This window comes from Myripristis murdjan, chromosome 3 (genome assembly GCF_902150065.1).
Source record: "Myripristis murdjan chromosome 3, fMyrMur1.1, whole genome shotgun sequence".
Classification (NCBI taxonomy): Eukaryota; Metazoa; Chordata; class Actinopteri; order Holocentriformes; family Holocentridae; genus Myripristis; species Myripristis murdjan.
The window spans coordinates 15,853,442-15,867,548 of record NC_043982.1 but is presented as its reverse complement, the minus strand read 5'-3'; the positions used below and the strand labels follow the sequence as shown (position 1 = coordinate 15,867,548).

Here is a 14,107-nt window from a genome sequence, read left to right as displayed (position 1 = left end):
GCAGAATGCTGCCAATGATGCCCCAACCAAAATAAGTCCACGTTTCTTCTGAGTCTCTACGAGAAAGCTGTTATAGGGTTTTAGTACAGCCAGGCAATCCCACAGAGATGAAGCCCATAAGTTCTTCACTATCAGCACACTCCCCCAGTGTGGGGGCTGAGAGTGAGTTGCTTTCACGTAGACAGACTAGCAGCCTGCTAATTGTCCTACATACCTCCTCCTAGTTGCTCTCAGCTCAGGTACACTACAGCCCAAACGATGTACGTGAGACCAGGCTCTCACCACTGCAGACCACGTGGTAGCAGTGAAGAACAATGATGATGAATACCAATGTGCCTTTTTCAGGAAAGAAAAGGCCCATGTGCCCTGTTTTATGTCTCATGAAGCTTAACCTGAATTTGAAATCAAGTTAAATTCAATAATAATCGCATTAAAATGGATGCCCTTCAAGTGCAATTTCTACTGGCACTAATCTCACACGTTGCCATTCATTCATTTGTTCACTTCAAAGTTTAATGAAAAAAAAATATATATCCAAAACATCCAAATAAAAATACATACTATCAATTCAGATGGGCACACTTCCTTAATGTCTTTATAGCTCCTTTGAGCAGTCCACAAAGCAGAGACGTTTTCATCCTCTTTTTAAGATGTGTTTCATGTCTTTGGGATCTGTTTGATGTTTTCGTGAAAAACATACTCCACACAAGAGACCTGTGTCCTTATTCACACTCTTTCATTATTCATTTTTCTTTGCATTTGCATCGGCAGTCCTGTTGCATCATCTAGTCTAGTGCATGAAATGTAAAAAAAGAGAAAAAAAACTCAGCATCGACTGCCTGTGTGGTCTGTGAAAATGGAATAGATCGAGAGGGTGGCATGAATGATTTTATTCATGATTTCAAAGGAGGGACAAATTGTGATGAAAATTGCAGTCCAAAAGCCTTAGCCTTTGAATAACAACTCATAGCAAATGTATATATAAACAAGTTCAGCTTGCAACTGAAATTTTGAAAGTCAAGCAGCAGCAGCAGGGCATCTAGAACCCAGACAAAACATGTTTTGTTGTTAAGCTGTTATTCTGAAAACAGTGCGCACACATGAACAATGCAAATCGATCTCTTTAGTGATATATGGAATGTTTCATAGAAATGTACTTTCACATTACCTACACATGGATGTAATATCAACATAGGAGCCACAGTCGATCAATAGTGCATCTACCCTGCATAGTTTGTGCAGCTTTGACTTTTATTCTCGCATAAAAGCGGAAAATTAAAACTGAGCATACAATACATGAGAGGTCATCAATTTTGGTAATCAAGGCTCTGTGTCGGACAGGCTCTTGTTCCTCCCTGGGAGTTAATGAGCCGCACTTGATTGCACGTACACATAGACCAAGGCCACATTCAGACTGGGGTGCACACTGCATGGAATGCAACTCTATAGCAGGTGCAGTATGATTTTTTTAGGCCAAATGTGGCCATTGTGCACCAGAATTGACCAGAACTTGCTCATCGCTCTCAACTGTGTCACTCCTTGTGCCTTGAAAAAAAAAGAGAAAAGAATTGTCCGAACAACTCTATCCGAGTGGAGAAGTTTCCAATCGGTTATTGTCGAGTGGCAAACATAATAACAAAAGCAGCTCTTATGATTGCTTATGATCATCCTCGCTCTTTTCTGTTGCGGCGATGTGATGCATCTGGCTTGCAGATGTGAGAAGGTGCATGATTTCCCTGATGACTTGTGTATAATGACATAATAAATCCTGTCAGACTAACAAATGTAATAATACCTCTAAGGAAACTGTTAAACGTGCCTGCTCACCGGATATTTAACCTCCAAATAATACCTTGCCCCAAGCCACTCGTAGGTTAGCGAGATACGCTGCCTTTGCACTGCCAAGGTTACACAACCGACTCTTCACAGGAAATCACAAATTAACTCAATACTCCTTCACACCCATTACTCACAGCCGACGGCAATAAAGGGGAAAGAAAAAAAGGTATGGAAATTCACTACGCCTGAAAAGAGTGAACTAAAATATAAAGCGGTACAATGTGGATGGTGATGGTTGCTCCAACAAAAAAAAAAAAAAAAAAAAAAAAAGTGAAGGGAGTGCAGTAGCAACTAGCTTTGGACTATAGGCTAGTAGATGCCATAATGCACTGCTTTTGACTTATTATTCCCCACTCGCCACATGCTCTGCAGTTTAGTGCCGAAGGAACTATATGGCAGCTGCATCATGAGTTCATTAGGATCCAGCGACAGCCTAACAGCTATCTGAAACAGCAGTGGACTCTGGGGACGTGGATATGACACCTTCTCTTTAACATTAGACATAATTCAATGCATCTGACTTCCTTGGCACTTAATAAAGTTTTATAGTACCCATTGCCATATCTCTTTAATGAGCTATGATCACAGTGACAAATGTGCTTGATCTTTCCTCTTTTCATAATCATGCTTCATCATAAGATGTCTTTTATTTGGTTATCGATGTTTTATAATCAATCAGGGACATGAAATGAATGCATTTGATTGCCGTAATCCAATAAAGGCACAGTAGGATATACCGTATATCATTGTGGCAGACACAGTGAGACAAGATAAGCTATGGAGATCATGCACTAGCAAACTACAGCCAACCCAGGGTAGATACACGCCGCATACTAAGAGGTCTTTCTCTTAGGAAAAGACAAATGCTATTGCCAGTCTCCACTTCCTAACCAATTAATCTGAGCCTGCACACTTGCTCTGCTCTTGCATTTTACCTTGTCAGACTGTGTATCAGCTCTTAGATTGGCTATGCCATAGTCAGAGAGAAAAAAACAAAACTATATGGACATCAGTTGAGATTTTCCCAGTTTAAAGAAATTATTATTTTGGTTGATTATTGATGACAAATCAAATCTATACCATTATATCAAAAAATGAGCAGAAATCTTGAAAGACAAAGTTTGCAGATGTAAATTAAGTGTTCACATTTTACATCAACATAAATGAGGGCAGATTTTCAGGATACTTGTTGATTTCAATGTTGATTTCCGGTGAAAACTAGATGGCTCTCAATAGAGCATAAACCTCTGTCAATGCAATGCAGAGGTCAAGTTATATCAATTCCATATGTCAGATTTTCACGAAAAGAAAATTATTTCATTAATGCCCCTTCTATGCATTTTAGTCAATTGTCAACTAAAATGACCAATTAGCACTGTATCTACTAACTTGTGCAAAAACTAGCAGGGTGGTTATGCCTAAACCAGAAATGAGCTCTCTATTGGTCCCATGTTGTTTGATTGGACCAACAATGGGCGGTTTGCCTCTTCTTGAAACTCATGTTAGGCACACAGAGTCTGATGGTGTTACGTGAATTACTTAAAGTTATATGTCTTTTGATGAGAGGCCACACACCCCTTTGAGCAATAAACATGAAAAAGCTGACAGCTCTCCCTTGTCCCATGACCAATCTTTCCCCTACGTTTTGTGAAAATCCATTCACCATTTTTTTAGATACCTTGCTGAAACATAGAATGGGGCAAAAACACGTCATCCATCCAGCTCTTACACAAACACATAAAATCCCCTTGCTGAATTGATCGAAAAACACTTTCTTCCCATTTTTAGTCATTTATTTTGGTTACAACATGATTTTACTGAGGCTTTGGGGGATTTTTTTTGTTTCATTTTGTAAGGGAAATACTAATCCTGTCACCAAGCACCACTGCACAAACATGTGCTCGCTGCCACCCACCTTGAGGCGCAGGCGTATGGTGTTGCAGTCCCTCAGTGGATTCAGTTTCAGTGTTTCTCCCAGGTTGTTGCAGCTAGAGCTCTGCTGCTGCAGCTCACAGCACACACACACTCCATCGCTGTCAAACTTGAGCTGGGGGAGAGGAGGGGAGAACGCACATCCACACTCATGCATGCACGCCACATACACAAAAACACACAGACACACACAGACACACACATACATGCATGCACACACACACACACACACACACACACACACACACACACACACACACACACACACACACAAATCAGACCTGGGCCTCTAGCTTTGTCTTCTTTTTTTTCCTGAAAGACAATGCAGTGGAGCATATGTCTACTCTTGACATCGCACATAATTTAAATGCAAGCAGAGACAATGTCCAAACATAAAGGGTAGTGTGTCTTTTCATATAGGGAATGAAAAAGGCAGTAGCACATATGGCTGATCAAAAGTGTGTGGGAGATGCTGTGAGGCGCTACCAAGGGAGGGATAGAGGTAGAGGATACCTCTACTATGTGACCCAGATTGAGAGAAAGCAGGACGTGAACCCAACAAGTATGGGTTAATTACATTGGGGAGAGGAGACGAGGAACATTAATATTTCAGTCACGACTAGGGGAGGGTCTCTGGGGAAGCACGTAAAGCAGCAAAGTTGATCTACTTGGCTGGTCTCACTTGTGTCAAGAAAGTCGATATGATGCTGAAAAGCTGCTTCTAATGTGTAAGTGATAGGTCTGGGTGCTGCATGGAGAAAAAAGGGGGGTTCTTTGGGTAAGAGAGGTATGCTCTGCACTCTCTGTTTGGTTTAAAAAAAAGTTACCTATCTCTAATTTTGCCTAGGATGGTTATAGCAAACTAGGATGGTGATAATCATTCACTCAAAGGGGTGTGAATCTCTGGCGAAAGACTGTTTCAATTTGATTCCAAAGTTTATAAACTGTGATTCAAATCAACGATTAGATTAACCAAAACTGTGTATCCAGAAGTATATCCAGTATATCCAGAACATGTGTAATTATGAAAGACTGTTTACTTACTGTTTTACTTACTTATCATACTTGAACTTACTTATTATAGGTCAATTTGGTTGACTTGGCAGAATTAATAATTGATGCATTGATGCAGTGATTAAATAATTACACTAATATTCACAGTCCATTAGCTCAGCTCACTTCTGCTGCTGACTCAGTGCTGCAGCCTGTCCAAAACAGCAGTATTGCCTGTCAGCCTGTCATGTGCCTTGACACATGCACATGCAGACAGACACATGCACCATGAAACCCACATGTGAACATGCATTTAATAAACCCACAAAAACACATAAATAGCTGATATGGACTGTGGCAGCTGCTCCAAAAAAGCAGCAGCGGCTAGTACATTAAAACCCTAAATGAAAGAAAACCAGATTTTCTAGGGAGGGAAGATACTTCTAGAGCTTGATTTGGTCTTGAGTTCACAGAGAATTACAATCAAAACAAAATTATAAATAGGCATGACGAGTGTGCAAAATTTGCATGCAGAGCCGTCCAAGAGCGAACTGACAGATGACACACTGTCCTTTGACACAGACATTGCTGTGACATGGATAGAATAAAGGCTGCATTAAATAAATAAATAAATAAATAAATAAAACTGACAAACGGAGCCGGCGAGCTCTCTCTCCAGATGGAGGATGAATATGTTTTTTCTTAATATTTAAAGCATGAGCTCCAGTGGGTAATCATTCAGACAGCAGTGAGCCCTAATATTAATACCACTGTCGCAGAGTGGCGGGATATGCATTTGATCTACAAGATGGAGGGACACTGTACTAGAGAGGAAGATTTTGCACAGGATAGGATCAGCAGTGCCTCAGGCTGATCATTTTGCGTACAACTTCATCAGGAAATCTATTCCCATTAAGTCCAATCAACATCCTGCACAATGTATTTCCAATAGTTGAGATCAGCATGGATTGAATTGCAGGCCATTACAGAAGTTCTTCATCAGAGGTGCCCTCCAGGCACGGGGGGAGAATATAGGATAAGGACATAACATGTAGAACGACAAGAGAAGAAAAAGGGAATACCACTCAATTTAAGAATTCAGTTATGGGTTTTTTTCTTTGTCGCAATGGTCCAAGTTGCAAACTAGAGAAAAAAAGAATAAATTCTGGATCTACTCCATTAACAATTGGATGTTGTTTGTTTGTCTTCTATATAAAACTGAGTGATGTATTATACTGATGCCAACACTTAAAAACCAGGGGATGTAACGTTCTGCCCACAAATCATCAGATACTGGCATGTTCAACTTTTCCAGCTTTCGTATTTTATTTTGAATCATCTGTCCTGAATCACCGAATAAGCATGTTTCAAGAAATTTAGTGCCATTCCCTTCCAAGTGGTTTGAAGTTGACTGCATATTAAGGGTACACTGTAAAATGTCCATCTTAAGTCATTTAATGTTGGACTGAGTCTGAGCAGAGCCCCTCGTTTTTCTCTTTTTGTAAACATGTATATGATCAAACATGCTTGATGAGGACATGGTTAAAATTTGATTTTGTTTAGGTTGTTACATTTACAGTTTTGGAGCAATTCTGGATTAACTCCAGTCGACACGATGCAGCCAGGCTTGGTCTTGATTGGCTCCCATCACATAATAATTGGTAAAATTCCATAATATATCTCTAATAGCTGAGATCAGAATGGAGGCAGGCCATTACAGAAGTCCTTCATCAGAGGTGCCCTCCAGGCACTGGGGAGGATATAGGATAAAGACATAACACGCAGTAATACAAGAGAATAAATGATAGAGAAGTCAAAGGGAATACCATTCAATTTAAGGACTCAGTAGTGGGGTTTTCAGCTGACACATCCTGAAACGCCTCGCTACACTTCATTTGAATTATTAGAGCTGGTGTGGTCAGCTCGCCAACGTTACTATAGTCAAATTCACTCAATATTAACCATTGTAACTGTGATGAAAAACGCTCCTCTCATCCTGACCCATACCGTGAAAATCATGACAACAGAGCTATATGGGATCTTCAAAATCTTTGTAAAAAATGTATCAATAAAGTGACTTCATAGCGCTAATACAATAATCCACCTCATTTCAGGATATTGTTATTGGTTTCTTGAAATTCTCAAAGACTCAATAAGTTGAATGGCCATGATGGCATTTGGACACTCAGATGGATTTTGTTTTGGAAGAGTAGAGGTTAAAGTTGGAGTGGGAATGGGTAGAGAGGGTTGTCGTCCTGGCGGTCTCACCAGCTGACAGTCTTCCAGGGAGTTGACCAGCTGAGCGTTCTGGCAGGATAGGATGGAGCCGGCCAGGTTGAGCATCACACACACAGCTGACAGCAGCATGAAGAATGTGATCTGTGACGCAGGAAGTGGAGAGAAAGAGAGAAACGGAGAGGCAACGTCAACCATAATATCAAAGTTGCATTTGTGCATATCATTACTATACCTCACCATTACCAACTTCATAACTTCACAACTTTTTTGACGTTTTTTACTGTGTTGCAAAAGTGCCTCACTGATAGCACACACACTCACAGATGGATGTCACAAGATCACAAGAGAAGAAGAAACCAGCACAGACATCAAGAGGAATCAATAAGCTGTTAGTTTTCAAACCAACCAGGCTCAAAGGTGAATGAAATCATAATCATGGCTGAGCTTTTTACCGATCAGCACAAGAAACAACAAAAAGGCTCACATTCACAGGAAAATTATCCACTCTGTGTAACTCATTTTATATTTCAGCTGTAGTTACTCAACAATGTCTTTGAAATTATTGCAGTCCCCAAGGGGCTAACATCATTTTCAGAAAAACAGACTGATGACCAGCACTTATTTTTTTTATTTTATTTTGCCTTTATTTAGCCAGGAAAGTCCCATTAAGATACAAGATCCCTTCTTCCAGGGAGTCCTAGTCAAAACATGTGCACAGAAACCAATGTCTAACACAAGTCTTATCTTTGTCAAGGCCTGCATGCTGACAGAGCTGACGGCTTCGGTCTCTGGGGTGATGCAATGTGCTTTCAGCCCAAATATTCCCTCAGCTCCCCTTTTCCTCTGGGTAAAGTCCTCTCTTTATTTCTGAGCTGACTGTCCCAAGATATCATTCCCCTTAGCAGAAATATAGATACCGTTTCAGGTGCTTTAAATTACTTTTCAAGTGTAGCGGGCAGGGCATTAAAACTGACAGTGGACAACGAGCATTCCCTCTCCTCCGGATTGCAAGGCAGGCCCTAGAGTTGTATATCAATACCGACTCTATCTTTCACAGCTCTTGGCTTTATTGAGACGTAATGAATGCGTCTGGGAGGAGGAAAGTTGAACCATGCTCATATGTTTCTTTTTCTCAAAAAATACTTAGTAAGTCGCAGTGAGTTCAGGGTTTGTCCTGACCAACAGACATTAAAAGCACGGTTTATGTGACTAATCTGTTTAACCCGATCATTACAACGTGTTAGATAAAAACAATGGAACATTAGGCGGAGGACACTGAGGGCACGAGCAGGAGGAGCCTTCACTGATATAAAGGTTTTTCGAGCATGCACACCCAGATGGAGAGGAGGAGAGAGGGATGAGGGGGCGGAGTAGTGAAGGAGCTGGAGGTGGGATGTAATAAACAGATGGAGCGATAAGTTTAAGTGCTTTTCACCATGGCAGAAAATTGAAAGATTGAGGCCGATGGGTGGGCTTGAGGAGAGCCCCATTGGAGGGCAACGAGGAGAGCCAGAGAGGGAAAGACAAAGAAGAGGAGGAAATAGATGAGAAGGAGAAAAAAAGAGGCACAGACAGTCATAAACAGACAGTGACAGAAACGGGCAGAAACAGCGACAGGCAGCCAGAGAGACAGACTCCCTCTAGTGCCACGCTACATTTGTCACAGTGACGTGTAGACCTGATTAATTAGCACTTATGTGATCTCAGCTCTCTGCTTCCCTCGTTGATCAGTTGCATTATTAGACAGTAACACTGCCTACTTGGCTTACAAGTCAACATTAGCACAAATTTGTAGCTCAAAGCTGCACTGGGCAACTACTAAATGTATGACATATATGATCACAAATGTCCAAGTCAAAGTCCATGGGCCAGATCAGGCCTGTGGCACAATTACATCCTGCCCACGAGATCACTTTTGATTTTCTATTAATGCTGGCCCTGTTACATATTGCCCACCGTAGAGATACTACAAACCCCAACATGCACTGCAGCGTTCCGCACCATCAGCACCACAAAACACCTGCATGCTCCCTCCTCACCCAAATCCTCCCACCCTCCTCCTGACAAGCCCATCAGCAGCCCAGCAGATCACTTGCATCAAGACAATTAGCTAGGTGGCTAGCTCATTAGCAAGCCAGCCAAAAGCAATATCAAAACAAAAAAAGGAAAACAGGTTTATTCAAGCCAAGAGGGAGGCTGTTTTTGTAATCAAAAGTCCACCTGCCTACATTTCAGGGTTTGACTTTTGAAATACTTTGGCACATTTTGGTCCTATTACTCATGTGGTTTAAAATGAAAACATTATTTTGATTTCTAGTTGGATGTGTGTGCCAGTGATGACTGTAGATTGCTCTTCAGCAAAATATAAGCTATCTTGTTATTTTCAGTTCCTTGTGATGAAACTATTTGCCATGTCGAAATGATTCAGGGTTTCAGATTCAGGAAATGATGCCAGGAAAAAGGAATGATTCAGTGGACTCTTCATATCATTTTACACTCTAATCAGTTTGGTTTTAGATATCTTCGTTTTGTTTGTTTGAGGAATGTTCCTTGTAGAGCTACTTGTACATGAATCATTATTTTTATATAGCACATATTTTGATGAAAAGAATGACTGCTTTGGGTCAACAGCATAATAAAGATCCTGTTCGGCCCTCTTTTTTTTTTTTTTTTTTCAATATGCCCCCTTTAGCGATTGAGTTTGACATACCTGCAATAGGTACTTGGCAGAATACAGTTTATCATGTAAACTGTAAGATAAGGTGAATAAATAGGATGGATTTTTAGGGGTTAAACTGGCCAACACTATATGGTGTAGTTAGACCTACAACATTAAAATGCTCCTTGCAGGTCAATGCATGAATAGTTTACTGCTATTCACAATGACTACTTATACTAATACTTAAGTACAGTTTACTGCAGCTAAGTTTACTTAAGTTTAATCAATAACTGAAGTATTTTTCCACTGGAGTGCCTTTTCTTCCAACGCCTGCACCACAGAGTGCAGTTGCAATACAGAAGAGTGTTTCATGGATCTCCCCTAACTGACAATACAGCAGTGAGCTTTATTATGAAATACTGAGCATGTGTTGATTTTTGGTAACAAAAGTGTGATTTAACTAAGTGTATATGGATATATGCTTTATATAGCCATACATCACTGTCTTGTGTGTCATGTGATGTGTGTCATCAAGTGAATTTGACTTGCATTTTGAATACAGGATTATGAGTGTGGTGTGAAAATTAGCAGCTAAAGTGTAAAGGTTAATTAGTGCTACAGTGTCATAACAGGACAAGTGTTAGATCCTTTTCTTAATTGACTACTGCAGACTCATGGAAAGTGATTTTCTGTAAACTGACAAAGTTTGGCAGCAGTTTTGGTGGATACTGAGGACGCAAGTTTCTGCCTGACTGATGTGAACCTGCCTCTTGAGGGCCAGGACGCTGTGGTGTTTTCACTGCTCATCTGACAGAGAAGAGCCAATTTGCATTACTGAAAAATGTTTCTCTTGATTTATGGTGACAGATGTTTTTGATGCTTAACTGATGAAAACAGACCCATGATGATTACATGGACAAGATATAATTGAGATTCACGAAAATCAAGAAGCATGAAATATTGCTAAGGAAGGGATGTCTCGACACATAAAAAATATTCAAATGGGTTTCTACTGCCAACCTGGATTTGTTTGTTTGGATGCAATATATTTTCATCACACCTGAATGCACTTCAATAATATTATGTAAATCAATCTGATATTGCAGAAGAATGCCACGGATCCCATAATGCAGTGCCTTGAGAGGGGGGAGTGAAACAGGAGTGAGAGAGGTGCATGTGTGTGTGTGTGTGTTTGTGTGTGTGTTTGTGCCTCACAAGTATGCCCTTCACTACCCTACACTGGAAAAATCTGGACTGTCTGCAGTGTTATTAATTACCAAATGTATCACTCATTGTGAACGCTATGAGTCTACACACTGATCAGACACAATACCACAGAACTAAACAGCAAACTGGAAGAAAAATATTAGTTTGCATGAGAGCGCAGTATTGTTAAACTTACGGCTTGAATCATGCCATGACAATAACTATGATGGTGAGTAGTAAGTAATGCAGAAACAAAGCCTGTGAAAGGTCTTTCCCATCATGGCAGCCATAAATTGTATTTTAATGAAACTTCTCTGGGTTTGTCTCACTGCCAGCTGAGCACAGCCAGTCAAACACAATGCTCCATCCTTAAACAATAACCAGCTACAGCGCCGAGTGGGGAGAAAAAAATCGCTTAGCTCCAATGGTTGCTAGAGTGATACGCCATAAAATTATGCAGCTATATTCAACCTTTTGTTGTGTGCATTTGCATAACCGTTGCAAAAATCTGTGTCAGATCTTACAATTACCCTTTATCATAATCAACAGCTATAATAAAAAAGCATACCACCATGAGCCAACAAAGCCAGTGGCACCAACTTTATTGGTTCTGAATTATTACTCGGCTGGTTCAGACACATGAATCAAATCTCATTTTTATTCAACAATGGTGACCTCAAGGGGTGGGGGCTCGATGAACACAGTTTTCTTTGCTACTATCCACTTTTACCCAGCCCATATATCTTGGATTAAATTAGAGTAAGCACAATGCAACAACATTAAAGTCTCTGATTTACCCTTCATTGGTTCAAACATCAAACATCAAAATTGCTTCAACCCACTCACTTCCTCAACTCTGACAGCCTTCTGGAAAACACTCGAAATACACAAATCACAACTGACCCCTTGCATGTACTCCCCTCACTGGCACAACCCGCACTCTCAACGCAACAAAACCTCCCCTTCGCTTCAACACACGGATGCAAAAAGGAATCACAGATCTCCACCTTCTACTTCAAGACAACTCATTTATCTCATTTAAAGACCTGATTCAGAGGTACAGGGTCAGATGCAAACTCTCTCCAATGCCTACAAATTAAATCATTCGTTAAAAATAAAACCAACACAATAAATAACCCACTCCAACCACCCCAACAAAAGATCACGAAAGATTCAACACCCACCAAAATTCTTTCAAACCTATATAAATTAATCTCCAATACCATAATAATATAGATAACAACATCCACCTGCCAAATGCAAAATGGGAAAGAGATTTATCTCTCGCCTCTGACACCAGACTCTGGACACAGGTCTGCAGAAATTCATTTCAAATGACAAAAAATACAAATCCACGCCTAATCAGTATAAAATCCTCCACAGAACACACATCACTCAAAAAAATGCATTAAAGGGTCTCTCCAACAGAGATAAATGTTGACAGTGCACTCTGGGCAGACCTCCGCTCCTTATGTTAACTTCAACCAAACACTTTTGATTAAACATAACACAGAAGCTCTCCTCAACCTCGCGCTGCAGTGCTCTCCTCTCTCCCTCATTATACATATTTGGTGATTTCTCCTCAGCCGAACTTCAACCAAGACACACAAAACCCACACTTGTCACCCTAGCCACCACGAAGATCCTTATAAACTAGAACACCAAACAAACAATAAAAATAAATCAATGGTTAAATCCTCACACAGAACACATATAAATGTAAAAAACAACTGCCTCTCTAAGAAAGCAAATGTCACAGTCTTGGACTCCGTTTACCACAAATCTCAGTCTTAATTTCGATTTTGCCTGTTAGCAAATGCCACTGAGCCACTAAACCATCTACATCCCCATACTTAGATTTACCCATACGTACACACACAATCATAAAAGTCATACACTCAACATTTCACTACCTTTTTTAATTAATATTAGTTTGGCGTAAAATGTGTTACTATATTATTATTGCAATATTATTACTATCTGTCATTATGACAGCTATTACTACGAATGTTATTTATATACACGTATGTATTATCTGTTATCTGTTATTGTCGTTATCATTTGTCATTATCATTACTATAGAAATGCCCTGAGAACTCGACACACTGCAACTTAAGAAAACACATGCAAATAGACAAAACACAAGCAAATTAAGACAACATCTTTATTCATCTGACAGTACATGTGCAGCTTTTAGGAACACCTAAACAGGCACACAACAGGTGCAGCATGCAGAAAACGCTGGTGGTGCCTGTCCCACTGTCACTGTCTATGGGAGACTCATGCGTGAGTGTGTGTGTGTGTATACAGACACACATCTGCACATTCAGTTTTTGCTGTACCTCTGGTTTTGCCTCTTGTTTATTATATACCCACCAGTTTGAACTCATCTTGTATTCGTGAGTTAGTTTTTGTCTCTTTTGTGTTTGTTGCTTGTCTTTGTCTTATTTCATATAATCTCTTATGGCTGTTTATGTGTCCTCACTTATTTTGGCAAGAAGTCCAACAATAAATCCTTTTGATATCCAACCGGCCCCCTATAGGCCAATGTGCCTTGTATGTCACCCCAGTGTCCCGTGCTTTCAGTGTGCAGAGCTGATTGTCATGCCTGGCCCCACACCAATGCCTTCTCATTACCATGTAGGATCACATAGCGCCATTTAACAGCTAGTCATTAATTACTGCTGTGCTGCCCTGTGCATGCCAAAGAAGAACACACACACACATAGGCACGCACACACTCACGTACACTCACACATGCACAAAGCGTCGCGTACGCCACTCAGTTGCTGTAGCAAGCAGGGCAGATTTACACTGCATGTCATCATCACAGTTTAACACTCGCCATGGAGGACAATACACCACGATACCCAAACCATTAATCTCCATGAAACACACTCATAGATTACAATGGAAGACCCATGGTTCAGGTGGATCACTGTTATTCTCCATAATAGTCGGTGCTGTGAAAATCATTTGGCTTGGGCTTTTCCACTTGCTATCCTTCATCCAGCCAAATTATTTCTTGAAGCCACCCAGAAATGTTTTGAATGGGCCATCAGGCAGGGATTGTGCGAGAGAGTTACACTATGAATGTTTAGCTTGGCAGCCAACATCTAATGGGCTTTCAATGGATTTAACAAGTCTCAGAAAGCCTCTCTGTAAAATAATCTTAAAATAACTCACAGTAACACAATATATCATTCGATTATGTTTGCAGCATGCCTTCAGTATTTTTTC

General features: G+C 40.4%; 1 protein-coding gene across 1 annotated transcript in view; it reads right to left on the bottom strand.

Moving 5' to 3' along the window:
• Positions 1-14,107, bottom strand: part of fam189a1 (family with sequence similarity 189 member A1) — a 104,012-nt gene that overhangs the window by 14,172 nt on the left and 75,733 nt on the right. The window contains exons 3-4 of the mRNA XM_030045327.1: positions 7,033-7,143; positions 3,755-3,886 (exon numbers count right to left, since the gene is read on the bottom strand). Of these exons, the coding sequence (XP_029901187.1) occupies positions 3,755-3,886; positions 7,033-7,143 (243 nt within the window). The remainder of the gene's footprint in view (positions 1-3,754; positions 3,887-7,032; positions 7,144-14,107) is intronic.